General features: G+C 45.1%; 1 protein-coding gene across 3 annotated transcripts; it reads left to right on the top strand.

Moving 5' to 3' along the window:
• Nucleotides 1–25048, top strand: LOC129694571 (cytochrome P450 2D26-like). 3 transcript variants are annotated; one of them, XM_055631300.1, is made up of 9 exons: nucleotides 1–352; nucleotides 14298–14466; nucleotides 15939–16091; nucleotides 16233–16393; nucleotides 20232–20405; nucleotides 21094–21235; nucleotides 21964–22151; nucleotides 22274–22415; nucleotides 22806–25048. In XM_055631300.1, exons 1-9 carry the CDS (start codon nucleotides 242–244, stop codon nucleotides 22985–22987), a joined length of 1422 nt encoding a protein of 473 aa, XP_055487275.1. In that variant the 5' UTR covers nucleotides 1–241; the 3' UTR covers nucleotides 22988–25048. The 3 variants fall into 3 exon arrangements, with proteins under 3 accessions (XP_055487275.1, XP_055487274.1, XP_055487273.1); XM_055631299.1 differs by lacking the exon at nucleotides 1–352 and adding an exon at nucleotides 10443–10835 and having other exon boundaries at nucleotides 14304–14466; XM_055631298.1 differs by lacking the exon at nucleotides 1–352 and adding an exon at nucleotides 10445–10835 and having other exon boundaries at nucleotides 22806–25047.
• Nucleotides 25049–25242: the final 194 nt, after the last annotated feature.

Raw genomic sequence — 25242 nt, 5'->3', positions numbered from 1 at the left:
CACAACAACCACATCTGGACGTCAATGTGCAATGTCTGCGTGAGAGAGAAGGGGTCAGTGGGGGCGTCTCCCAGTGAAGTTTCCTGGCATCCACTCGCCTCTCTCCGCTCACAGTGAGTTTGCCGCTCGTTATCTCCGGTGAACATGGAGTTCTCGGCTCTCCCCGGGGTCGTGCTCGGGGTGTTTGGCGGGTTCCCGGCGCTGGCCGTGTTCTGCACCGTCTTTGCCCTGGCCTTTGACGATGAAGAGGTGGAAGAAGTGTGGCAACTACCCTCCCGGGCCCCGGGCTCTGCCTTTCCTCGGCAACCTTCTGCAAGTGGATCTGCACAACCCGCACCTGTCATTCACAAAGGTAAACACAGCGAGTGGAGAGAGATGCCAGAGAGTAATGGTGGATGGTTGTTTGTCAGGTTGGAGGCCAGTGACGAGTGGGGTGCCACAGGGATCTGTGTTGGGTCCACTGTTGTTTGTCATGTACATCAATGATCTGGATGATGGTGTGGTAAAATGGATTAGTAAGTATGCAGATGATACTAAGATAGGTGGGGTTGCGGGTAATGAAGTAGAGTTTCAAAGTCTACAGAGAGATTTATGCCAGTTGGAAGAGTGGGCTGAAAGATGGCAGATGGAGTTTAATGCTGATAAGTGTGAGGTGCTACATCTTGGCAGGACAAATCAAAATAGGACGTACATGGTAAATGGTAGGGAATTGAAGAATGTAGGTGAACAGAGGGATCTGGGAATAACTGTGCACAGTTCCCTGAAAGTGGAATCTCATGTAGATAGGGTGGTAAAGAAAGCTTTTGGTGTGCTGGCCTTTATAAATCAGAGCATTGAGTATAGAAGTTGGGATGTAATGTTAAAATTGTACAAGGCATTGGTGAGGCCAATTCTGGAGTATGGTGTACAATTTTGGTCGCCTAATTATAGGAAGGATGTCAACAAAAAATAGAGAGAGTACAGAGGAGATTTACTAGAATGTTGCCTGGGTTTCAGCAACTAAGTTACAGAGAAAGGTTGAACAAGTTAGGGCTTTATTCTTTGGAGCGCAGAAGGTTAAGGGGGGACTTGATAGAAGTTTTTAAAATGATGAGAGGGATAGACAGAGTTGACGTGGAAAAGCTTTTCCCACTGAGAGTAGGGAAGATTCAAACAAGGGGACATGACATGAGAATTAAGGGACTGAAGTTTAGGGGTAACATGAGGGGGAACTTTACTCAGAGAGTGGTAGCTGTGTGGAATGAGCTTCCAGTGAAGGTGGTGGAGGCAGGTTCGTTTTTATCATTTAAAAATAAATTGGATAGTTATATGGATGGGAAGGGAATGGAGGGTTATGGTCTGAGCGCAGGTATATGGGACTAGGGGAGATTATGTGTTTGGCACGGACTAGAAGGGTCGAGATGGCCTGTTTCCGTGCTGTAATTGTTATATGGTTATATGGTTATTAGAGAGAGAGAGGGAGAGAGACCGTGGGAAGGAAGCGGCCGCGCACCCGGGACCACCTTTAACCCTTGGTCTCTCTCTGCTTATGTCCAGTGACCGTAACACCATTTGCTAAAGTGAGGGACAGCGCCTCATGTTCCACTTGGGTATCTTGTAACCCATCATTGAATTCTCCAATTTTAGGTAACTCAGCGCGTCAGGCAGTATGTCTCGAGAAGTTTCTTTCATTGTCAATTGTACCGAGGTTCAGTGAAAATGTTTTGTTGCATGCTAACCAGTCAGCGGAAAGACCACACATGATTACAAACGATCCATCCACCGTGTACACATACATACATAATAACGGAAATATCGTTTAGTGCAAGTTCAGTAAGAGGGCCGGCCTTAGGAGGTGCGGGGCCCAATTGGGAACAATTTTAGTGAGCCAGGTTCCCAGCCAAGGTCTGTAGAATTATATAAATAAAGTCTATAATATTATATATTTTTGGTAGAATGGGAAGTAATCAAAATGTGCGCTTAAAAGTACATGCGAGTTAATGGACCAAACATATCTAAGCTACATTTTAATATAAAATTGCATACATGTAAGCCTACAAGTAGCAAACTAAATGTGTAGATCGCCTCTGAAAAGTACATAGTTACAATACCACTTGTTTTAGTGACTGAAATGAAAAAAAAAGTAATTTAATTAACTAGATACTGGAAAACCAATAACCATTGGTGAAAAAACCAGTCCAGGCATAATATTTTGGGCTTCAGCCCCATCCTACCCTTTGGGCTTCTACCCCATCCTAACTTAGTTGTGTGTGTGTTAGTTGGCTGCGCATTGTGTGTGTGTGTGTGTGTGTGGATGGAAGGAGAGAAGGGGGAGGGAGAGAAGGGGGGAAGGAAAAAGAGAGAGGAGTGAGGGAGGGAAGGAGAGGAGGGAAGAAGTGATGGGAGGGAGGGAAGGAGAGAAGGGAGGGAGAGGGCCCCAAACCCGGCCCTCCCCGTATTGTTCACTGCATCTTCCCGGGGAGAGAGAGGGGTGGAGTCGAGGCTGTGTGAGTGAAGCACGGCGACTGGAGGGGCAGGAGCACTGCCCCGGGACCATGAGGGAACAACCCATCTCCCCCTTTCTCCATTCTCCCTCACACCCCTCCCCGTCTTCCTCTTTCCACCCCTCTCTTCCCCCCTCTGCCCGGGATAGATCTACCCGAGCCAAGAGTAAATTACCCTTAGGCGCGGGGCCCAATTGTGAGCAATTGGTCTAATTGGCTTAAGGCCTGCCCTGTCCAGTAAAGTCTGATCAAAGATGGTCCAATGGTCTCCAATGAGGCAGATAGCAGCTCAGGACTGCACTCTGGTTGTTGATACAATGGTTCAGTTGCCTGATAATAGCTGGGAAGAAACTGTCCCTCAATCTGGAGGTGTGGGGTTTCACACCTGTATTGACAATTTCATCCTTTTCCAATGTCCAACTTTCAGATGCCATTACTGCACAGGTAGGTAAGAGTGATCTTATGCAGATTAAAAGGACAGATCTTCCAGTCGTGATTTCCAGTTGAACTGATTCTTTATTGAAGTAGTTCTACAAACAAACAGATGAACTTACCAGGTCCTCCTTATTCTCATCCAAGTTGTAGCTTTCTGTTTTATCGCTCTAGTGGGAACTGTGTTCTCTCCAGCTTCTGTGCCTGGTCTGATCTGGTCGCTCCCTGTCCAATATGATATATGTAACGTCTTTCTATGCATCAAACGCCCGCCCCCAAGTGTTCAAAATAATACTGATAGAAATATCTGGGCAAAATAATATAATATGCCAACAGTAGCTAACATGAACATAAATGGCTCATACAATACCTCTTGTCAGATGGGAGACGGGAGAAGAGGGAGTGGCCAGGGTCGACTGGTCCTTGATTATGCTGCTGGCGTTGCCTAGGTTTAAATGGAGTGGGGATCAGTTTGTGTGATGGTCTGGCCTGCGTCCACAATTCTCTGCAATTGCATGCAGTCTTGAATGGAGCTGTTCCAAAACAATGAATTGATGCACACCGATAAAATGCTTTCCACGCAACATTCGTAGAAAGACATCGACGGGTGACGTTTCAGGTTAGGACCCTTCTTCAGACTGATGGTAGTAGTCGGCAGATAGCTGGGAAAGAAAGTTGGGCAGGGTAAAGCTCGACAAGTGATAGGAGGACGGGGGATGTTGGCAGATGAGTGGAGTCAATAACAAATGAGACATGAAAAAGAAACAAAAGGGTGTCAGATAGGAGACAATAGATGTCAAGTCTGTGGAATAAACCAGTGCAGTGTCTGGTGAGAACTTAGCGACTGTTCTGTGTTTGTTCAATGTTGCATTTGGCCTCCGTGCGTGAGTTACAATGACAGCCTCATGCTTTCTACCATCTCCTCCACTTTAAGCTGCGTAAGAAGTACGGTGATGTGATGAGCTTAGACTTTGGGTGGACAAACGTGGTGGTGTTGAGCGGCTACAAGGCCCTGAAAGAGGCGCTGGTGAAGAAATCAGAAGATTTTGCGGGTCGACCAGATCTCCCAATATACGAAAAGATCTTTAAGCAGATTGGTGAAGGTGAGTGTGAAGTGGGCACCAGAGACAGTGCCTGGGCACCAGGCTCAGGGCAACCAGGAATTGTCAGATTCAACTGTTGGCGTGGCTGTAATGACGTGGCTTTTTTAGGTAGACATCTGGTGTGACACATTTGATTAAATCTTTTTAGAGGTAATAAAATAGCAAATAAATGGTAAGAAAGGCAGTGTAGCTTTTGTTACGTGGAACAATTAGGGGCCGGTATGTAGCAACCATTAAGCTTAAGTCAGTATATTATAGCCATATCTAATATTTTTAGTTTATACGTCTGTACTTTTGTAGGTGGGATTTCATATGTAGAAGGGTGTGTCTACTTTGGATGAGACTAGCACAGACTCATAGATTTGAGTTTTAGTTTGTCTCGAGGGATGTGAAGGCTCATTTTTACCACGATCTCACGATCACACAAGACGCCACACTCTTATAAGCCACTCATATGATTTATATACTATGAATGGAACAGCTACTGAGAACAGAAAGTTAGGAGTTATATCTTTGTTATGTATTACTTCAATAAAAACAAATTAATCAAGAAGCAATGTCTGAAGGATTTGTTTTGCTATCATAAGAGGGCGGTGAGTGCGTAAACTATAGCTCCATCACATTCCCGACTAGTAATGGCTATCGAAGTTGGAATTTGAGAAGATATAGAAACTGCCATTAAATCGTTTCAAGGCACTTTTAATGCGATGACTGATGTCAGCACTGTTCGTATGATTTATCTTTGATTCTACATCTTAACTCTGGTTCTTTCTTTGCATCTTAGATGAAACACACCCCCAACACAAGTTTTCAGGAGTCCAAGCTGATAGGGACATTATTTAGCCTTTTTGCTGCAGGTACAGAGACCACCTCCACCACCCTAAACTGGCAAAAATCTTAGGGCTGCAGTCTCTTCCCTCCTCTTCCCGCTCAGTCCCGCGGCTCACTGAACCCCGCAAACGGGCCGGCTCAAACACCGCGGCCCGGGGTGGTCGAAGCTGCCGCCCTCCAGTCCAGCGGATGCAGCCGCCGGCCCGCAGCTGAACCCCGGACTCAGGTCACCGCTGCCAGAACGCCGTCCCAGCCACCGGAGCACAGTTCCAGCCCCGAGCCGGATCGCTCTCACGTGAGTGCCGTTCCTCCCTCGAGCGAGCTGGGCAGCTCCGACGGGAGCGTTGTACCTCCCTTGAGCTGGGCCGCTACCACGGGAGTGCTGTTCCACCCTCAGGCTGGGCCGCCCCGACGGGAGCGTCACAGCCCCTCATGGGAGCGTCACAGCCCCTCACGGGAGCGTCGTTCCAGCCCCGAGCTGGGCCGCCCTCACAGGAGCGCCGTTCCAGCCCCGAGCTGGGCCGCCCTCACGGGAGCGAGCCCAGGGCAAGTCCTGACTGGCTCTGCCTCCGGAGTCTCGAGGTCGCCAGCTCCACCATTAGGCCTCAGCGCAGACGGAGGCAGAGAAGGGGGATACGACAAAAAAGTCGCATTCCCCCGAAGGGAGAGACAGCAAGCCCCGTTTCAACCCCCCAGCCACATAAACACAACCTAAAAACCAAAAACAACACAAAAAAGTAAAAACAAACGGACTGCAGGCGAGCCGCAGCCGTTCACCAGCGCCGCCACTTCCAGAACAATTTTCTGATTGATGAAGAGGTGGAGGAGGTGTGGCAACTACCCTCCTGTAGCAATGTTACAAAATTTTGAGATTTTAAAAATCAAGTCTGCAATTTATCCCATCAGATGAAGCATAAAAAGAAGTTTAATTTGACACCTAATTCACTTTCATATCTCAAGTATTTAAAAGGTTATGGCCATTTTCATACTCGGAAATTAGCATCTTGTTCCATATTGATTTTCTATGGACGTAACAAAAAAGCTGTGATCGTGGACAGTCAAAAGCCCATAACTTTCTTAAAAATTAAGAGAACTGAATGAAATTTTCAGTTATCATAGATTGAAGCATTCTGAAACAAATATAAATCAATCTTACTTGGGTGACCTGAAATTAAAGCATATAATTAGTTAGTTACCCAATTGGAGCTAATTTCAAACTTCAATTACTAGATCTAAACATCTATCTATTTCTTAATAAATGATTAACATTTTTAAATAGCCTAAGTGTCCAAATAATATTCACAAATAATTCACAATAAAACATGATTTTTAAATCTCATTTACATTAATTTATAGGCTAAATGGAAGGAATTTAGTGTTCAATTGCTGTAAATTAAAGTCCATTTAAATCAGCTTTCTAGTGGGTTCCTGTGAACGCGCTGGTTTAGAACGTTCACATTGCGCTAGATTTGTGCCCTCAAATGCCCAGAAAAATACTGCGGGATATAATGGGGCCCAAATTAGCTACTCGCAACATTAAACTTTGTATAAAGGGATCTTAAGAAGCCCTTTTTAATGTAAAAACAAACAGCCTACCTTCTGTTGTCTGCTGTATGAGACCCTGCCGGTTGCCGGTGGTCGTGGGTTTAGAGGTTAATTTTTAAACTACTACAACAATTATATAAAGCCTTTAAAACTAATAATAGCTAAAGCGACGGAATATTCCAGCGATTTTCCGTTAATAATTAACTAGGCTGAACATCCTCGATTGGAACAGCCTAGGGAAAATTGCGTTTTAAACCCGCCCCCTCTAAACGGCGCCAAAATCGCGCACACGGGCTGGGACAGATTTTCAGCGACGCTTCAGGTAGGCTTTGCAACATACCTACCTCCTGGGCCCCGGGCTCTGTCAAGTCAAGTCAAGTCAAGTTTATTCGTCACAGACACATACGAGATGTGCAGTGAAATAAAAAGTGGCAATGCTCGAGGACTTTGTGCAAAAAAACAAACAAACAAACAACCAAACAAACTACGAACAGAATGGAACAGAATCACATAATCTTTTACACATTAAATATTGTGGGCGGAAGGAAAAAGGGGGAAAAAAAAACAAAACGGCAATTTAAAAAAAAAAAGCAGTAGAGTGGTACAGTAAAGTTAGTCCCTGGTGAGATAGGAGTTTATGGCCTCTGGGAAGAAACTCCTTCTCAACTTCTCCGTTCTCACAGCATGGCAATGGAGGCGTTTGCCTTTCCTTGGCAACCTCCTGCAAGTGGATCTGCACAATCCGCACCTGCCATTTGCAAAGGAAAACTATGGGCGCTGCCTGTACAGAGTTTGTATATCTCCCTGTGACCTGCGTGGGTTTTCTGTGAGATCTTCGGGTTCCTCCCACATTCCAAAGACGTACTAGTTTGTAGGTTAATTGGCTTGATAAATGTAAAAATTGTCCAGTATAAATTTGTCCAACTTCCAGTATAGTGCCTGGTGGACTCTTTGGAAGGTACAAGGAACAGGAAGTGAGACCGTGGGAAGGAAGTGGCCATGCACCGAGGACCACCTTTAAACCTTGGTCTCCCTCTGCTTCTGTCCAATGGCCTTGACACCAATGGTTCAATTGCCTGATAATAGCTGGGAGGAAACTGTCCCTGAATCTGGATGTGTGAGGTTTCACACTTATATACCTCTTGTCTGATGGGAGAGGGGAGAAGAGGGAGTCGCCTGGGTGCTACTGGTCCTTGATTATGCTGCTGGCCTTGCCTCAGATTAAATTGAGCCAATGGAGGGAGGATCGGTTTGTGTGATGGTCTGGGCTGCGTCCACAATTCTCTGCAATTGCTTGCGGTTTTGGATGGAGCTGTTCCAGAACCATGAATTGATGCACCCCGATAAAATGCTTTCTACGCAGCATCTGTAGAAGATATCGGCGGGAGACGTTTCAGGTCAGGAGCCTTCTTCAGAATGATCGTGGTAATCAGCAGATAGCTAGGAAAGAGAGTTGGGCAGAGTAAAGCTTGACAAGTGACAGGGGGATACAGGTGAGGGGGGTGGGTGGGGGATGTTGGCAGATGAGTGGAGTCAATAACAAAGCGGGATATGAAAAAGAAACAAAAGGGTGTCAGATAGGAGACAATATGAGTAAAGTCTATGGAATAAACCAGTGCAGTGTCTGGAGAGAAAATAGCGACTGTTCTGTCTTTGTTCAATGTTGCATTTGGCCTCCATGAGTAAAGTTACAATGACAGCCTCATGCTTTCTCCCTTCTCCACCTTAAGCTGCGGAGGAAGTACGGCGATGTGATGAGCTTGGACTTTGGGAAGACAAACGTGGTGGTGTTGAGCGGCTACAAGGCCCTGAAAGAGGCGCTGGTGAAGAAATCGGAAAATGTTGCGGTCCGACCAGATCTCCCAGTATACGAAAAGCTCTTTCAGCAGATTGGAGAAGGTGAGTGTGAAGTGGGCTGCAGAGGCAGTGCTGGGCACCAGGTTCAGAGCGACCAGGAATTGTCATATTCGACTGTTGGCGTGGCTTTCTCAAAAACGACGTACTTAAAGGGAGGAATAGTGGGGACATGTCAGATTGGTGCTGCACCACCAACTCGGACATCTCCATTATGGTAAGAGTATACAGCACCACTTTCAGGTACCTGTGCCCCCTTGGCCTGACCCACTCCTCCACCTAAATAGAGAAACTTATTCCATCTTCACCTAACCTATGGCTGTCTCCAGAATCGACCTCACACCAGCGATCCATCCTGTTGAAGGTGGGCATGCAGGTGCAGCAGGCAGTAAAGAAAGCGAATGGCATGTTAGCTTTCATTGCAAATGGATTTGAGTATAGGAGCAGAGAGGTTCTACTGCAGTTGTACAGGGTCTTGGTGAGACCACACCTGGAGTATTGCGTACAGTTTTGGTCTCCAAATCTGAGGAAGGACATTATTGCCATAGAGGGAGTGCAGAGACGGTTCACCAGACTGATTCCTGGGATGTCAGGACTGTCTTATGAAGAAAGACTGGATAGACTTGGTTTATACTCTCTACAATTTAGAAGATTGAGAGGGGATCTTATAGAAACTTACAAAATTCTTAAGGGGTTGGACAGGCTAGATGCAGGAAGATTGTTCCCGATGTTAGGGAAGTCCAGGACAAGGGGTCACAGCTTAAGGATAAAGGGGAAATCCTTTAAAACCGAGATGAGAAGAACTTTTTTCACGCAGAGAGTGGTGAATCTCTGGAACTCTCTGCCACAGAGGGTAGTTGAGGCCAGTTCATTGGCTATATTTAAGAGGGAGTTAGATGTGGCCCTTGTGGCTAAGGGGATCAGGGGGTATGGAGAGAAGGCAGGTACGGGATACTGAGTTGGATGATCAGCCATGATCATATTGAATTGCGGTGCAGGCTCGAAGGGCCGAATGGCCTACTCCTGCACCTAATTTCTATGTTTCTATGTTGGCATGCTTAACCCTGACCTTTGACCCAACCCCTGCACCCATCGTGGGAGCCCATGAGAACCCGTGTGCTTCCTGCCCTCGGAGATCCAGACCCCATTTAGTTTATTTGTATGCATTCTGCAACGACGCCTTGCACTGTGGAAATTCCCCGGAGTTGCGTGCCTTGACGGCCACCAACCAGTTTCCAGGCAACAAATCTTTTGTTCAGACTTTCTTTCAATATGTTCACAAAACCTCCCACATTAACTTGTACAACTCGAGCGAACAAGTAACAGAAACTTTACAAGCCATCTATGAGAAAATTGATCAAATCATTTCAGCAAATTGTGCAGTTTGACCAATCATTCTCAATGTCATGTTTAAGAAGGAATTGCAGATGCTGGAAAATCGAAGGTAGACAAAAATGCTGGAGAAACTCCATTCTCAATGGCATGTTAATTTGCACGTCCTGATATACAGACGTGTGTTAACCTAATGGCACGGGTTGTTGTAAATTTGTTTTTAAAAAGTAAAATAAAGAATGTACAACTGTCGTGCAACTGATGATCTGCTCGGATGGCACCTCCAGTCAGAATTAATCTCATTTCAAACAGGAAAGCCCACGTTTAATTTGGATACATCTGCGCTGCTCTAAAATAAACATTGTGGCTACAATCAACACCACAGTAACCAAGAGCATTGCTCTCTCAATGCTAACGAGTAACCACACATTTTACAGCTTGTTTAGTGCTGCGGTAATTTGAAGGATAGTCATTTTGCAAGTACGGGCATGCAACAACTTTGAATTGAATTTTCAACTGTAAATACGCCCTGATTGGGAGAATGTGAATGCACCGGCAACAGGTTGAGCAACACACTTTCATGTAACGAACTGGGATATAAAGTACACAAAAATGCTGGAGAAACTCAGCGGGTGCAGCAGCATCTATGGAGCGAAGGAAATAGGCGACGTTTCGGGCCGAAACCCTTCTTCAGACTGAAACGTGGCTTATTTCCTTCGCTCCGTAGATGCTGCTGCACCCGCTGAGTTTCTCCAGCATTGTTGTGTACCTTCGATTCCAGCATCTGCAGTTCCTTCTTGAACACTCGGACATAAAGTGTTTGGTTCAAGACGTGGTCAGACCCGCCCACTGGACCAGAGAAGCCACGGGCTGTGAAGGGAAGGAGCATCATATCTGCTCCAACACCCAGCCGCGTGTGGACGTCAATGTGCAATGTCTGAGCGTGAGAGCAAAGGCGTTAGTGGGGGCGTCTCCCAGTGAAGTTTCCTGTTGTCCCCTCGCTCCCCGCTCACAGTGAGTTTGCCGCTCGTTATCTCCGGTGAACATGGAGTTCTCGGCTCTCCCCGGGGTCGTGCTCAGGGTGTTTGGCGGGTTCCCGGCGCTGGCCGTGTTTTGTATCGTCTTTGCCCTGGCCCTTGACTTGATGAAGAGGTGGAAGAAGTGTGGCAACTACCCTCCCGGGCCCCGGGCTCTGCCTTTCATCGGCAACCTTCTGCAAGTGGATCTGCACAACCCGCACCTGTCATTCACAAAGGTAAACACAGCGAGTGGAGAGAGAGAGAGGGAGAGAGACCGTGGGAAGGAAGCGGCCGCGCACCCGGGACCACCTTTAACCCTTGGTCTCTCTCTGCTTCTGTCCAATGATCTTGACACCATTTGCCAACGTGAAATTCTCTAACTCAGCAGATCAGACAGTATCACTCGAGGAGTTTAAGTTTAGTTTATTGTCAATTGTACCGAGGTACAGTGAAAAACGTTTGTTGCATGCTATCCTTTTGTGCCTGGTTTGATCTGGTCACTCCCTGTCCAATATAATATAGGTAACGCCCTTCTATGCATCAAATGCCCGCCCCTAAGTGTTCAAATAATACTGATAGAAATATCTAGACAAAATAATATAATGTCAACAGTAGCTAGCTTAAACGTAAATACGTATATAACGAAATAATTACCGATAAACATGAAAAGGAGCTAGAAAAGCTTTACATATAATCAAAAACAAAGGTCTGTACTGCGTGTTGGCACTTAATATTTTTTAGTGATTCTTCGATCTTCTTCTATGGCTCCTTGGAGCAGACATATCTTTGTTATCATCTTCCCGTCTCGGATATGAAACAGTACCGTAGCCACTTTCACTTGCTGTGTTGCGACCCGACCTCCGGAGGTTTACCGCAGGTCTGGCAGACAGTAATATCGGGAGCCCGCGGGTCCCGCTTTTCGAGGCTTCTGCAACGGCGACTTCTCCTGCCCGAGTCGCGGGGTCGAGGAGTGCCTGGAGCGGGGCCTTACATCATCGCCCGGCGTGGCTTCAACGGCTGCGGGACTTTGCTAGAGCCCGCCAGGGGCTTTGACTCTGACATCGGGAGGGGAATGGGGAGTGCAGGGGGGAGATAAGTTTTTTTGCCTTCCATCACAGCGAGGAGGAGATGCGCTGTGATGGATGTCTGTGTAAATTGTGTTGTGTCTTGGGTCTTTTTTTCCATGTGTGTATGACTGCAGAAACAACATTTCATTTGAGCCTCCATGAGGTTCAAGTGACAAATAAATTGTATTGTATGTATATCTGATTTTACCAACATTAGCGGGCTTCATGCACCGGCCCACTTTAAATTCTGACATCTTGTTGAGATCTGCTATCCATCCTGTCAATCGTTGAGAGGTTTGGGATATGTTCTCATCCCGACCGAGTCTTTCCTTACAGAGCTCCTGCATAATCAGCTTTGCTGGCAGAGTAAATGGTGCTAGAAATCCTAAAGGGTCGTTTATAGAGCCAACCACGGACAAAATGTCGTGTCTTGTGCATGGTCAATCCTGTGTTGCAATTCTGAACTTGAACATATCTGTTTCAACGCACCAGTGCAATCCCAGTGCTCTTTCCATAGGCAGATTGTCTTTGTCCAAGTCCAACTCCCTGGTCTCCTTGGCTCCGTTTTTTTGTGGAATGGATGCCAATACTGTTGTGGCTGTTGCTGATCCACGTTGACAGCATGAATCCTCCCATTTGGCAGAGGGAAGTCAGGTATTTTGCCATTCGAACTGCTTCCTGTTCCGAAGGCAAGGATTTTAAACAATCATCTACATAGAAGTTGTTCTTTACTGTGTTTGTCACCTCTGCTGGAAAGTGAGCTTCACTGTCTTCAGTAATCTTCCTTAATGCAAACAACTTGGTGATGGCACTGCTCCATGCAGTAATCAACAAGATCTTGCTGCACACCACCCTCAGGCCACCACAGGAATCGCAAATAGTCAATATGCTTTTCTGGTATCTTGACCTGATGAAACATTGCTTTGATATCTGCGTGTGCAGACGGGGCATTGAAGGAAGAGAAACCGAAGCAAAGGAGTGGAAGACAAATAACAAAATGGAAACTAAGCCAAAACGCCAAATAACCAAAAGTGTATGAAGACGAAACGCTAACTAACTAAAAGGGTGGGACGACTAAAAGCAAACTCACCGAAAGGCCGCTCTGCTAAAACGCCAACTCACTGAAAGGCTGTGTCGCCTACTAGTCAACTCACCGAATGGCCGCTCTGCCGAAAATTCCAATAACGGACATGACTACGCCGGGGGCCCGTGACTTGTCAGCGATTGATCCAGACCCCCGTGGCATCTCTGGAGAGAAGGAATGGGTGACGTTTTGGGTCAAGACCATTCTTCAGATCTGAAGACTGAGTCTGAAGGGTCTTGACCCAAAGCGCCACCCATTCCTGTCCCACTGAGTCACACCAGTATTTTGTGTCTCTCTTTGGAAATAATCCCACCACTTAATTAACCAGGTTCCTGAATGTAAGAACTATTTATACATGTAACATTTTTGTTTTCAAAGTTTGGGCTCCGATATACCAACCAATCCCAAAGATGCCATGACATTCTGCTGTTTGGGAAACTGGGACCCAGAAGTTGAAGCAGTTAATGGAATGAAATCACCAAGGTCAGCTGCATTCTTGTAGGTTATAACAGGCTGTATCAAAGTTCCCAGGCCTTCACAAGCTCCAGTTTCACTCATGGAGACGAGTTCTCACTTAAATGGCAATTTCTTCCAAAGTCCAACTTTCTGCTGCCATTAATACTACACAGGTAGGTAGGTAGGAGTGATCTCAACCAGATTAAAAGACCATATCTTCCTGGTGTTATTTAATTGATTCTTTATTGAAGTAGTTGAACAAACAAAGAGATGAACATACCAGGTCCTCCTTATTCTCATCCAAGTTGTAGCTTTCTGTTCTCTTGCTCTGGTGAGAACTGTGTTCTCTCCATCTTCTGTGCCTGGTCTGATCTGGTCGCTCCCTGTCCAATATAATATATGTAACGTCCTTCTATGTATCAAATGCCCGACCCCAAGTGTTCAAAATAATACTGCTAGAAATATCGAGACAAAATAATATAATATGCCAATAGTAGCTAACATAAACATAAATGGCTCCTACAATACCTCTTGCCAGATGGGAGACGGGAGAAGAGGGTGGCCAGGGTGTGACTGGTCCTTGGTTATGCTGCTGGCGTTGCCTAGGTGTAAATGGAGTCAATGGAGGGAGGATCGGTTTGTGTGATGGTCGGGACTGCGTCCACAATTCTCTGCAATTGCTTGCGGTCTTGGATGGAGCTGTTCCAAAAGCATGAATTAGTGCACCCTAATAAAATGCTTTCTACGCAGCATCTGTAGAAGACATCGGCAGGTGACTTTTCAGGTTGGGACCCTTCTTCAGACTGATGATAGTAGTCGGCAGTAGCTGGGAAAGAGAGTTGGGCAGGGTAAAGTGATAGGTGGACGGGGGATGTTGGCAGATGAGTGGAGTCAATAACAAAGCGGGATATGAAAAAGAAACAAAAGGGTGTCAGATAGGAGACAATAGGAGTAAAGTCTGTGGAATAAACCAGTGCAGCATCAGGTGAGAAATTAGCGACTGTTCTGTCTTTGTTCAATGTTGCATTTGGCCTCCATGAGTAAAGTTTCAATGACAGCCTCATGCTTTCTCCCATCTCCTCCACTTTAAGCTGCAGAAGAAGTACGGCGATGTGATGAGTTTAGATTTTGGGTGGAAAAATGTGGTGGTGTTGAGCGGCTACAAGGCCCTGAAAGAGGCACTGGTGAAGAAATCAGAAGATTTTGCGGATCGACCAGACCTCCCAATATACGAAAAGATCTTTAAGCAGATTGGAGAAGGTGAGTGTGAAGTGGGCACCAGGTCTCCGAGCGAGCAGGAATTGTCAGATTCAACTGTTGGCATGGCTGTAATGACGTGCCTTTTTTAGGTAAAGATGTGGTGTGACACACTTGATTGATTTTTTTTTTTAGAGGTAATAAATGGATAGAAAGGCAGTGTAGCTTTTGTTTCGTGCATAGACTTTGGTCAGATCTTTTCAAGTCCCCACGTGGGAAACTGGCCAAAGAGATTAGAGCCATTGGGAACCAAACCAAATGGGCAAATTGGATGAAAATTGGCTTGGTATATGGAAGCAGAGGGTGGTGGTGGAGGGTTATTTCTGTTCCTTGGCTTATCCCTGCTGCCTTGCTTCAATTAATGCATCACATTTGCTCTCATCAAGTCACATGGCACCTCATGATTGGCCTTAAAGATTTAAACATTTCTGTCACGGGCCCAGCAGTTTAGAGCAGCCTTGAATATATCTCAGATCCAAAAGATTTTTCCACCTTTAAACCTACTAAAATATATATATTCACTGTGTGTATATATATACACACACACATATATATATAATTACACACATAACAAATAAACAAAAGATAAGAGTGCAATAATAACTAGTGCAAGACTATCCTCATCACTATCAACACCATTTTTTAATCAAATGTATTAATTTTAGGATCATTATATCTAGATCATTAATCTATATAACAAGCAGCAGAGTCTCCGTACAGTCCCTGTGGTACACCACAGCTTCCAATCACATAAACTACTACATTTACACACTTCTGTGTCCAAATACAAAACCAATTTTAATTCAATTTGTCTATTTGGTTTGTAATCTATTGGCTGTAATCTATTTGGCCAGTTTTTTACGTGAGAACTTGACAGTTCTTAACCAAATTCCATGCAAACTGCATAAGCCTGCGTGCGTGTGTGTGTCCCCCATCCAGAATGTGGCCATGATTGAATGACAGAGTGGACTTGATGGGCCAAATGGCCTAATTCTGTTCCTATGACATACACATGAACAAATCCCCTTTTAATGTCTCTTGAATTGCGGGTGAGGGCTTCTACTCCTGTCATTAGTTACAGCAATTCAATGAAATGAAGAAATGGAACTGCCAATGCACAGCCTTTGGGACCCAGCAGGTTGATCAGTGCGACCTTCCTGTCCACATGTTCCCAGGTCTTTATGTCACTGAAAATCCTATAGATTGCTTAATCTTGTCTCATGGCGCAGAATTGTAACACAATTGTATACTATGAGAAAGCAGCATTGCAGGAACAGTGTGCCTAACCCCCACCACAAGGAGGGCCTTGGTTATTCCTCCAATTTCCATAGGATCTAGTTTAAGGACTGGCTGAAAACAAATATGAATGAAACAACATTCTCATGTTCTGCAGTGATGCTGCCTGACCCACTGAGTTGCTCCAGCATTTTGTGTCTGTCTATGAATGAAACAATATTCCTGCTACTTCCATCCAGGTATTGTGCTCGCAAAGTATGGTGACTGGTGGAAAGCGCAGAGAAGATTTGCACTTTTGACGCTGAAAAATTTTGGGCTCGGAAAGAAGTCTCTTGAATTGCGAATTGTGGAAGAAGCTGGATTTTTAAACCAAGCATTTGAAGGTGATCAAGGTGAGTCAATCCTGAGGAAGCCACTGCCTTATTTTCATTGTAGCACTGCTGCGGGCAATTTCCTACTTCCATACCGTTTGTATGATCAATACTCGAGGGGAAAAAAATCTAACCATCCTTTTTCTCCCCTCATTCATTCAGGTGGCTCTTTTGATCCTCACATCCATTTAACTTATGCAACTTCAAATATTATCTGTTCGATTATCTTTGGAGAACGTTTTGAGTATCATGACGAAACGTTCCATGAATTGTTGGGCATACTTGATGAAAGCTTTGTATTGCAAGGTGGATTTTGGGCCCAGGTAAGGTCGATTATTCATTTGATGATGTACCACTCGTGGGCAATGTTGGGCGCTGCCCATAAATTCATGTCAAATGTACTCCTGCCGGTGGTAGTAGAGAGAAGAGAATATTACAAATGGGTAACTTGCAGCAGAACTGGACGGTTCTGATATAAACAGAGGAAGCAAGTTATGTGAAGTTGTTGAGATTGATATTGAGTCCAGAAGGTTGGAATGTGTCTGAATGGCAGTCGAGGCATTACACCTCAAGTTTACACTGGGCCCCATTATAACATTACAGGAGGCCACAGGCACACATGTTGGAGTGGGAACATAACCTTTACTTGAGTTATCTTTCTCTAACATCACGACCGCTGCCTAATCTACTGAGCATCTCCTGAAGATTCCCTTCTTTGTGTTCTTTCTCTCCAGACTCTCATTAACATATTGTAATTTGAGTTTCACTGAACCTTAATTGCTACATGTGACAATAAACTAACCTTTGAATCTTTGACATGGGTTCATGAGCAGCGAATGAATCCATCAATGATTAGGTCAACTATTCCATCGCAGCCATAAGGCTGAGTACAGCTCCAGAGTCATCAAACACTACTCATACAACCATCCAATCATTCTCATAAACCTCCCTTGGATCCTCTCCAGCGCCAGCATATCCTTCTTCAGATATGGCGCCCAAAACAGCAGACAATATTCCAAATTAGGTCTGACCAGCGTTTTATCAAGATTTAGGATTACATCCATGCGTTTATATTCCAGACCTCTTGAAATGAATGCTAACATCACATTTGCCTTCCCTACCACAAACTCAACTTGTAAACTAACCTTTTGGGAATCCTGCACTGGCACTGCCAAGTTCCTTTGCATCTCTAAATTATGAATCCACTTCCCATTTACAAATTATTCTATGCCTTTATTCCTTCTATCAAAGTACATGACCAGTCAGTCCATTTGCCATTTATTTGTCAACTATCCCAACATGTCCAAGTCTTTCTGGAGATTCCCTGCCAACTCAACATGACTTGCCCCCCTACCTACCTTTGTTTCATCTGCAATCTTGACCACAAAGTCATCAATTCCCTTTGGTTTCCAACCTGAAAAATCACCTCTGCGTGTTCTCCAGAGATGCTACCTGAACCAGCACAGTGTGTTTTTGGTAAACCAGCATCTACAGTTCCTTGAGTCCACGTCTCGTTTACTTACTTCCCAATTCTGATGCGTGTTTTCTTCCCTAATATTATCAAGTAGTGATAATGGATCATATATTAGAAAATAGGACCTCAAAGACAGATTGCCAGCATTTATGGAGAGAAATGTTCGCGATGTCTCTTGCGGAACCCCTCCTCATCCATTCATGGCACACCAGCGCATACCCTCGCCAATATTGTGTCTAAGGGGATTTACTCCCCAAATATTGGCATGTGACGCATGCCTTAATTGAGTATCTGAGTGAAGATCCACTCAGTCCTTCTCCTCTTGCTGCTCACTGTATAAGGCAATGAAACGGGTGGATAAATGCACAACTGTGCCCTGAAGAGGCTGAGCTGGGGTGAGGTTGTTGGTGGTAACACGCAGTAGCAAATTATTCTGGTGCTGACTCCTATCTGGTTCAGCTCTCAAAGGATTACTCCACTACAAACTGCCAGGTCATCTTCCAAACTGGTGTCCTTCCAAAGAGAAGAGTGCAATGTCCAGTACACATGTGTTGCAGTAGACAATGCCCTGGACACGGAGTCTGCTCCAAGTGAAAGGAGATGGCAGAAGGAGATGATGCCACCGGTCCTGTGTGATAGTTCTAGCAACTTCAACCCTCATCCCACCTCGACAACAGAGACACTTACGTAAGAATACTGTTCATCGATTACAGCTCAGCATTCAACACCATTATACCATCAAAACTGATCACCAAACTCGGTAACCTGGGCATCGACCCCTCCCTCTGCAACTGGATACTGGACTTTCTAACCAACAAACCCCAGCCTGTAAGGTTAGACAAGCACACCTCTTCAACCCTCACCCTGAACACCGGCGTTCCACAGGGCTGTGTGCTGAGCCCCCTCCTCTACTCCCTCTTCACCTATGACTGCACACCTGTACATGGTATTAACACCATCATCAAGTATGCAGATGATACAACGGTGATTGGCCTCATCAGCAACAACGATGAGTTGGCCTACAGGGAGGAGGTCCAGCACTTAGCAGCATGGTGCACTGACAACAACCTGGCCCTTAACTCCAAGAAGACCAAGGAACTCATTGTAGACTTCAGGAAGTCCAGAGGCGGCACGCACACCCCCATCCACATTAACGGGACGGAGGTGGAATGTGTTTCTAGCTTCAGGTTCCTGGGAGTCAACATCTCCGATGACCTCTCTTGGACCCACAATACCTCTACTCTGATCAAGAAGGCTCATCAGCGTCTCTTCTTCCTGAGGAGACTGAAGAAGGTCCATCTGTCTCCTCAGATCCTGGTGAACTTCTACCGCTGCACCATCGAGAGCATCCTTACCAACTGCATCACAGTATGGTAGGGCAACTGCTCTGTCTCCGACCGGAAGGCATTGCAGAGGGTGGTGAAAATTGCCCAACGCATCACCGGTTCCCCGCTCCCCTCCATTGAGTCTGTCCAAAGCAAGCGTTGTCTGCGGAGGGCGCTCAGCATCGCCAAGGACTGCTCTCACCCCAACCATGGACTGTTTACCCTCCTACCATCCGGGAGGCGCTACAGATCTCTCCGTTGCCGAACCAGCAGGTCGAGGAACAGCTTCTTCCCGGCGGCTGTCACTCTACTCAACAACGTACCTCGGTGACTGCCAATCACCACCCCCCCCCGGACACTTATTATTATTTATTCAAATCATTTGCTATGTCGCTCTTCCAGGGAGATGCTAAATGCATTTCGTTGTCTCTGTACTTTACACTGACAATGACAATTAAAATTGAATCTGAATCTGAATCTGAATGATCAATCGCTCCAGGAGAATACAAACCAAGTGATCTTCTGGAGTCCAAATAGTTAAGATGGTCAGAAATGCATTATATATTATGACAACCCTGTGACAGGTGATGATATTATGATATTGGGATCTATTCTGCTGAACTTCAACAAATCAACTAAACGTTTACCCTTGTAATAGGAGTGGGAAAATTGGACATCTGGGTTATAGAGAGTGAAGGAGGGCTCTTTGACCCAGTGCTGATGCAGGATCTCAAGTTGTGTTTGATTCCAAAGGTGCATCAACTATCTCAATACCTGGTGACTCACTAACCTTCAGTCAGTAGCACCTCTGCCGGAGCGAGGGTCTCGGCCACTGGCGTTGGCAGCTACCAACGTAGGCTCTGTCATGGATCCTGCTTGGACCGGCCCTGCTGCCTGACAACCCATCCACCCATGGACATAGAGAATCTGAGTGAGGCTTCCCACATTGAGACATCACTGCTTGTCCAATGTACCAGCCACTCGATTCTCCCGGGTGTCCTGAATAGTTTTTATTAAACAGCCCTTTGGTCCTCTTGATACTGAACACTGTTCCCAACTTCCCACATTCAATATTCCCACCAGAGTGTGCAAACCGATTTGACCCATTATTACCACTTTGACAAGACAGTCCAAGGCAGTAACTCACCAGGACATTCCACAGCCTCCAGTGATGGTCAGGCAGAGAGGACATCACTTGCCACTGCCTGTCACCCTAGCAGGCCTAACAATAATAAACCCACACCTACCGTCACATCCTCCCTCACTGTATGACGGTGACAACTAACTTTTCGTTCAATATTTTAAGAAAACTCAGAGGATTGAGAAGAATGTATTTAATTTCAAATCCTGTCTTTGTTTCAGCTGATAAATGCCTTGCCTTTTGTTCGACACCTCCCGGGCCCACAACAGAAAATATTTGAAAACCAAAAGAAAGCCTCTCAGTTTATGCAAGAAATAATCACAAGGCACAAAGATTCATGGGATCCAGATGATCCCAGGGACTTCATTGATGCTTTCTTTATACAAATGGAGAAGGTAGGTGATGATTACTGGGGTATTCCAGGCACAGTGCTTTATGTGGTCGTGTTTCCCATCCTTTCCCATGCTGTTGCCCCCTTGGGGAAGGGAAGATAATTGAAGTGCCCTACATTTGCTGTTGTTTGCCTGTCCTGCCCTTGAATGTGAGGCCAGACGCAGTCTAGCATGGGCCTAACATAATGTAACAAAATATCACGGTAGTTCTACTAAAAATCCTCTTGCTATGTCTTTACCTTCTGAATTACTTTGTCTATGTGCAGGTTCACTTTCAGAGATCATCCTGGACTTTCACAGAAACTAACCACGTTGACCATTGTATCTCTACTGGTCCAATTTCCCTGCATTTGCTCCATATTACATCAATTTCTCTCTGCTCTTGCCTGGTTATCTTCTCTGTCTGTACCCAGTCTTCACTAGTCCAGGTTCCGAGGACCTTCTTCAAGTCTTCTCTCAATTCTCCTCAAGATCTCAGCAGTGTAATCTTGTGGCTGATGCTCTTCAGGATTTTTTTCCCAGGATTCTCTGGGTGTTCTCCCCAGAATTGGATGTTCATCTTCACTTGTCACCTCACCTGTGTGCTATACCGTTTCAAGGCACTTTTAACACAGGATGGCTGACTTCAGCACCGTTCCTATGATCTATCTTTGATTCTACATCTTAACTGGTTCTCTTCTTTGCATCCTAGATGAAACACACTCCCAACACAAGTTTCCAGGAGCCCACGCTGATCGGGACATTATTGAGCCTTTTTGCTGCGGGTACAGAGACCACCTCCACCACCCTAAACTGGGCCTTGCTCTTCATGGTACTCCATCCTGATATACAGTGTAAGTGTAACAATGTCTCTGCCACATTATCAGGGATGCTCTTGTGTTGATGCAAGATATGGAGGAGGAGTGAGAACGTTTTAAAAGAGGGAGAAGAAGGGTTTTAGAAAAGGTATCTACAAGTAGTTTAGAGTTTAAAGATAACAGGCCCTTCAGCCCACTGAGTCACCACTGGCCATCGATCGCCCGTCCACACAAGTTCCATGTCAGCCCGCTTTCGCATCCTACACACTTGAGGTAATTTTACAGAAGCCAATCAAACGTGCACATCTTTGAAACGTGGAAGGAAACCGGAGCACCTGTAGAAAACCCACACAGTCACGGTGCAAAGGTACAAACTCCGCACAGACAGCACCCACTTTTCAGGATCAAACCTGGTTCACTGGCTTTGTAAAGCAGCAGCTCTACCATTGCGTGACTGTGCGGACCTCTAGTATAGTAGTTAATTTTCAGCCTAAAACACTGATTATAATGATTCCATTATCAACACCAGGTCTTGAAAGCCGAAGTCCATGAAAACCCATTATTTAAATCTGCATTCCAATGACATTTGTGCGATCTTGAATTGGTTGATGCAGTTCTTATGTTAAGATTAGTCACTATATTACCAGAATTTCTTTTTACAGGAACACTTTTTGGGACATTTTGAGAGAGTGACAGATACAACGAAGACACCAGCACCTTTAGTGACCCAAAACTGAAAATGAGTTCTTGCTTTGTTCCTGCAGCCCAGGTCCATGAGGAGATCGACAGAGTCATTGGGAACGGGAGGAAGCCAAAGCTGGAAGACCGTGAGGAAATGCCATTCACTAACGCAGTTATCCACGAAACCCAACGCTTAGGAAATATTGTTCCAATTTCACTGCCTCATCAAACATACAGAGACACAGAGGTCATGGGTTACACCATTCCTAAGGTACAATCTAGAGCTAATCTTGAATGTTTGACTCGCTCTGTGCAGTAGTGGCACAGATGGACAACTCCCCATTGTCTGCAGGTCCTGTTGCTGACTAATTTGTCTCCTTAAATGACTTTTAGGGAACAATGATCATTCCAAACATTACCTCAGTCTTGTATGATGAAGACATTTGGTTGACTCCACATCAGTTTAATCCGGGACACTTCCTGACTTCGGACAGGATGTTCATGAAGCCAGAAGCTTTCATCCCATTCTCTGCAGGTAATGTGGGATTTATCGATTCCTGAATGTATTAAAAGAGGTAGCTGTGATTATGGATATCTAACTCCATCTTCTGCATTGCATGAAGGGAGTTGGGGAACTTACTGCTGGATGTATAAAGTTCAGTTCATTAACATCTAAATTTAAGTCAAATGGTATAATACTTAATGGTCAGCCCAGTGCTGAAAGAGCACAATTTATGTTGACTTAAAATAAGCAGAATGAATATTTGCTTAACATTGATGAAGGCTGGGAGTATACTGAGAGATTGGGCAGAGTAGGTTAAGGCAGGTTGACTCTAGACCGTGGGGGAACTCATTTCTGTCCACTCAGTGTGGCCCTGCCAGTCCCTCTCTCGGTTCACTAACCACTCTTGCCCTCACCCCACAGGTCACCGTGTGTGTTTGGGGGAGCAGCTGGCAAAGACGGAGCTCTTCATCTTCTTCACGTCCTTGCTCCAACACTTCACCTTCTTTCTCCCGGAAAACAAGCCGCGACCCAACTACAGGGAAGCTAGATACCAAATTACCCTCTGTCCACCCTGCTATCAGCTGTGTGTTAAAACCAGATGAGATGAAATGAGAATATCCTGGTTATGTAATAATTGTAGTGTAAAATATCTTATTAAGTAAATGTTTAGCTTGACTTTTTTGGGTTCTGAATAAAATGAAGTTTTATAATTCTGTACAATATTAGAGGAACTATGGGGATCAGGGAGCTAGAGGCCTGCATACCAAGCTTTTATAATAGTGTTTCCTGTTATGCCCAAGGAAAAGACGATTAACTACAGTGGGAGAGGATGTTGTTTTCTGTGGACTTGGAAATTGGGTAAACAGAAACTTCCGTGGGTAACTGATAAAGATCCTTACATTGTTTCAGAAGGTACTGCAGATGCTGGACCTGTTTCCTGTTATGAAGATGTTTTGTGATCAACCGTTTGTGATCAATATAACCACAGTATGACAAGTGTATTGTATTGTAACAAGTATGCTTTGAATGGGTTCAGCCTGATTGATTTGAGTATTGTGTTGAATGTCATTATTGCAACTCTGTATAAGCATGTGACCATGTTTCCAAAACACTATAAAATATGCCGTATGTCTTCATTCATTAGAGGGGTGGCTCAGGAGAATCAAGTGTCTGTTGCATACTTGACTCTGTATCCCTGCCCATCTTGCCGACTGATGATCAGTAAAGCTTGAGTTGGTTTACCTAACCCATTGTGAGTTGTTTGTTTGAGAAGTGAACCTTAACAGAAGTAGAGGGAAAACTAGGAGATCCACTCTTCTCAAACCTGCCTGTGATCAAATCAGTAATTGTTTCCTTTTTTTTAAAGTTTGTAAAATCTTATGGATGTATATTATTCGAAAATGTAGCTTTCAGAGGAATGGTCCTCCTGGTGCTCTGGGACAGGGCCCATTAGTTTTATGAATCCAAACCCTGGACCATCTGCAGACAATTGGGAGGAGACTCTCCACAGAGGATTCTCGATACATAGAAACAAAGAACTTTGGTTGCTGGTTTATTCCAAAACATCCAGGCCTTTCACTATTCGGTAAGTATCATTGATGTTCCCATCAACCTTCTAAACTCCAGCAAATACAGGCCCAGTGCCGTCATACACTCATCATATGCTAACCCAGTCATCCCCGGGATCATTCATGTAGACTTCCTCAGGAACCTCTCCAACACCAACGCACCCTTTCTCAGATATGGGCCCAAAACTGCTCACAATACTCCAAATGCGGTCTGACCAGCGCCTTATCTGTGTTGAGTGTTTGGCGGCACTGGGCTTGTACTCGCTGACATTTAGAAGGATGATGGGGGACCTCAATGATACTTACCAAATAGTGACAGGCCTGGATGTTTCCATTAGTGGGAGAGTCTAAACCAGAGGGCATAGCCTCAAAACAAAAGGACGTACCTTTAGAAAGGAGATGAGGTTTTTTTTTTAGTCAGAGGTTGGTGAATCTGTGCAATTCATTGCCACAATGGCTGTTGAAGCCTGGTTATTGGGTATTTTTAAGGTGGAAATTAACAGATATTTGATAAGTATGGGTGTCAAGGGTTATGGGGAGAAAGTTGGCGAATGCGGTTGAGGGAGAAAGATAGCTCAGCCATGATTGAATGACAGAATGGACTCGATGGGCCAAATGGCCTACTTTTACTCCTTTGGCATATAAGCATACGACCTGGCAAGAAACTGAATTGTGCAGCGTCACAGTGCAGAATAGTTCCATATTATCATACTCACTTACTCCAGGGGCAGGGGGGCTGTTTCTAAGTGACGTTTTTAAAGGGAGGAATTGTGGCGACATCTCAGATTGGTGTTGCACCACCAACATGGATATCGCCATTAGGATCAGTGTGTACAGAACCCACTTTAGGTTCCTGTGCACTCTTGGTGTGACCCACTCCCCCACCTAAATTGAGAACCTTCTTCCACCTCCCCTGCCATCCTGACCACAAACACACCCTGATACCAAATCTATTGCTGTGTCCAGAATCTAAATTATTAAGTTTGACCAATCATTCTAAATGTCATGTTAATTTGCATGTCATGTTATACAGGTGTGTGTTAGCTTAATGGCACAATGGGTGGTTGTAATCGTGTAATTTTGTCCCCCAAATTTAAATAAAAATATAAAATGAAGAATGTCCAACCATCGTGCATTTGATGACGTGGTCAGTTGGCACTTCCAGCCAGAATTAATCTCATTTCAAACAGAGGTGAAGCATATGTTGCCTGCTTTGGCAACACTGCCTGGAGGATACGCAATGTCCACATTTAATCTGAAATAAACATTGCGGCCCCCACCGGCCACTG

This window comes from Leucoraja erinacea, unplaced genomic scaffold (assembly GCF_028641065.1).
Source record: "Leucoraja erinacea ecotype New England unplaced genomic scaffold, Leri_hhj_1 Leri_711S, whole genome shotgun sequence".
NCBI lineage: Eukaryota > Metazoa > Chordata > Chondrichthyes > Rajiformes > Rajidae > Leucoraja > Leucoraja erinaceus.
This window is presented reverse-complemented; position numbering and strand designations above follow the sequence as displayed.

Coding starts and splice junctions, on each gene's coding strand:
- LOC129694571 (XM_055631298.1), top strand. CDS start 10,626: ATGGAGTTCTCGGCTCTCCCCGGGGTCGTGCTCAGGGTGTTTGGCGGG. Junction 14,467..15,938: donor CTTTAAGCAGATTGGAGAAG/GTGAGTGTGAAG, acceptor ACTTCCATCCAG/GTATTGTGCTCGCAAAGTAT. Junction 16,092..16,232: donor AGCATTTGAAGGTGATCAAG/GTGAGTCAATCC, acceptor TCATTCATTCAG/GTGGCTCTTTTGATCCTCAC.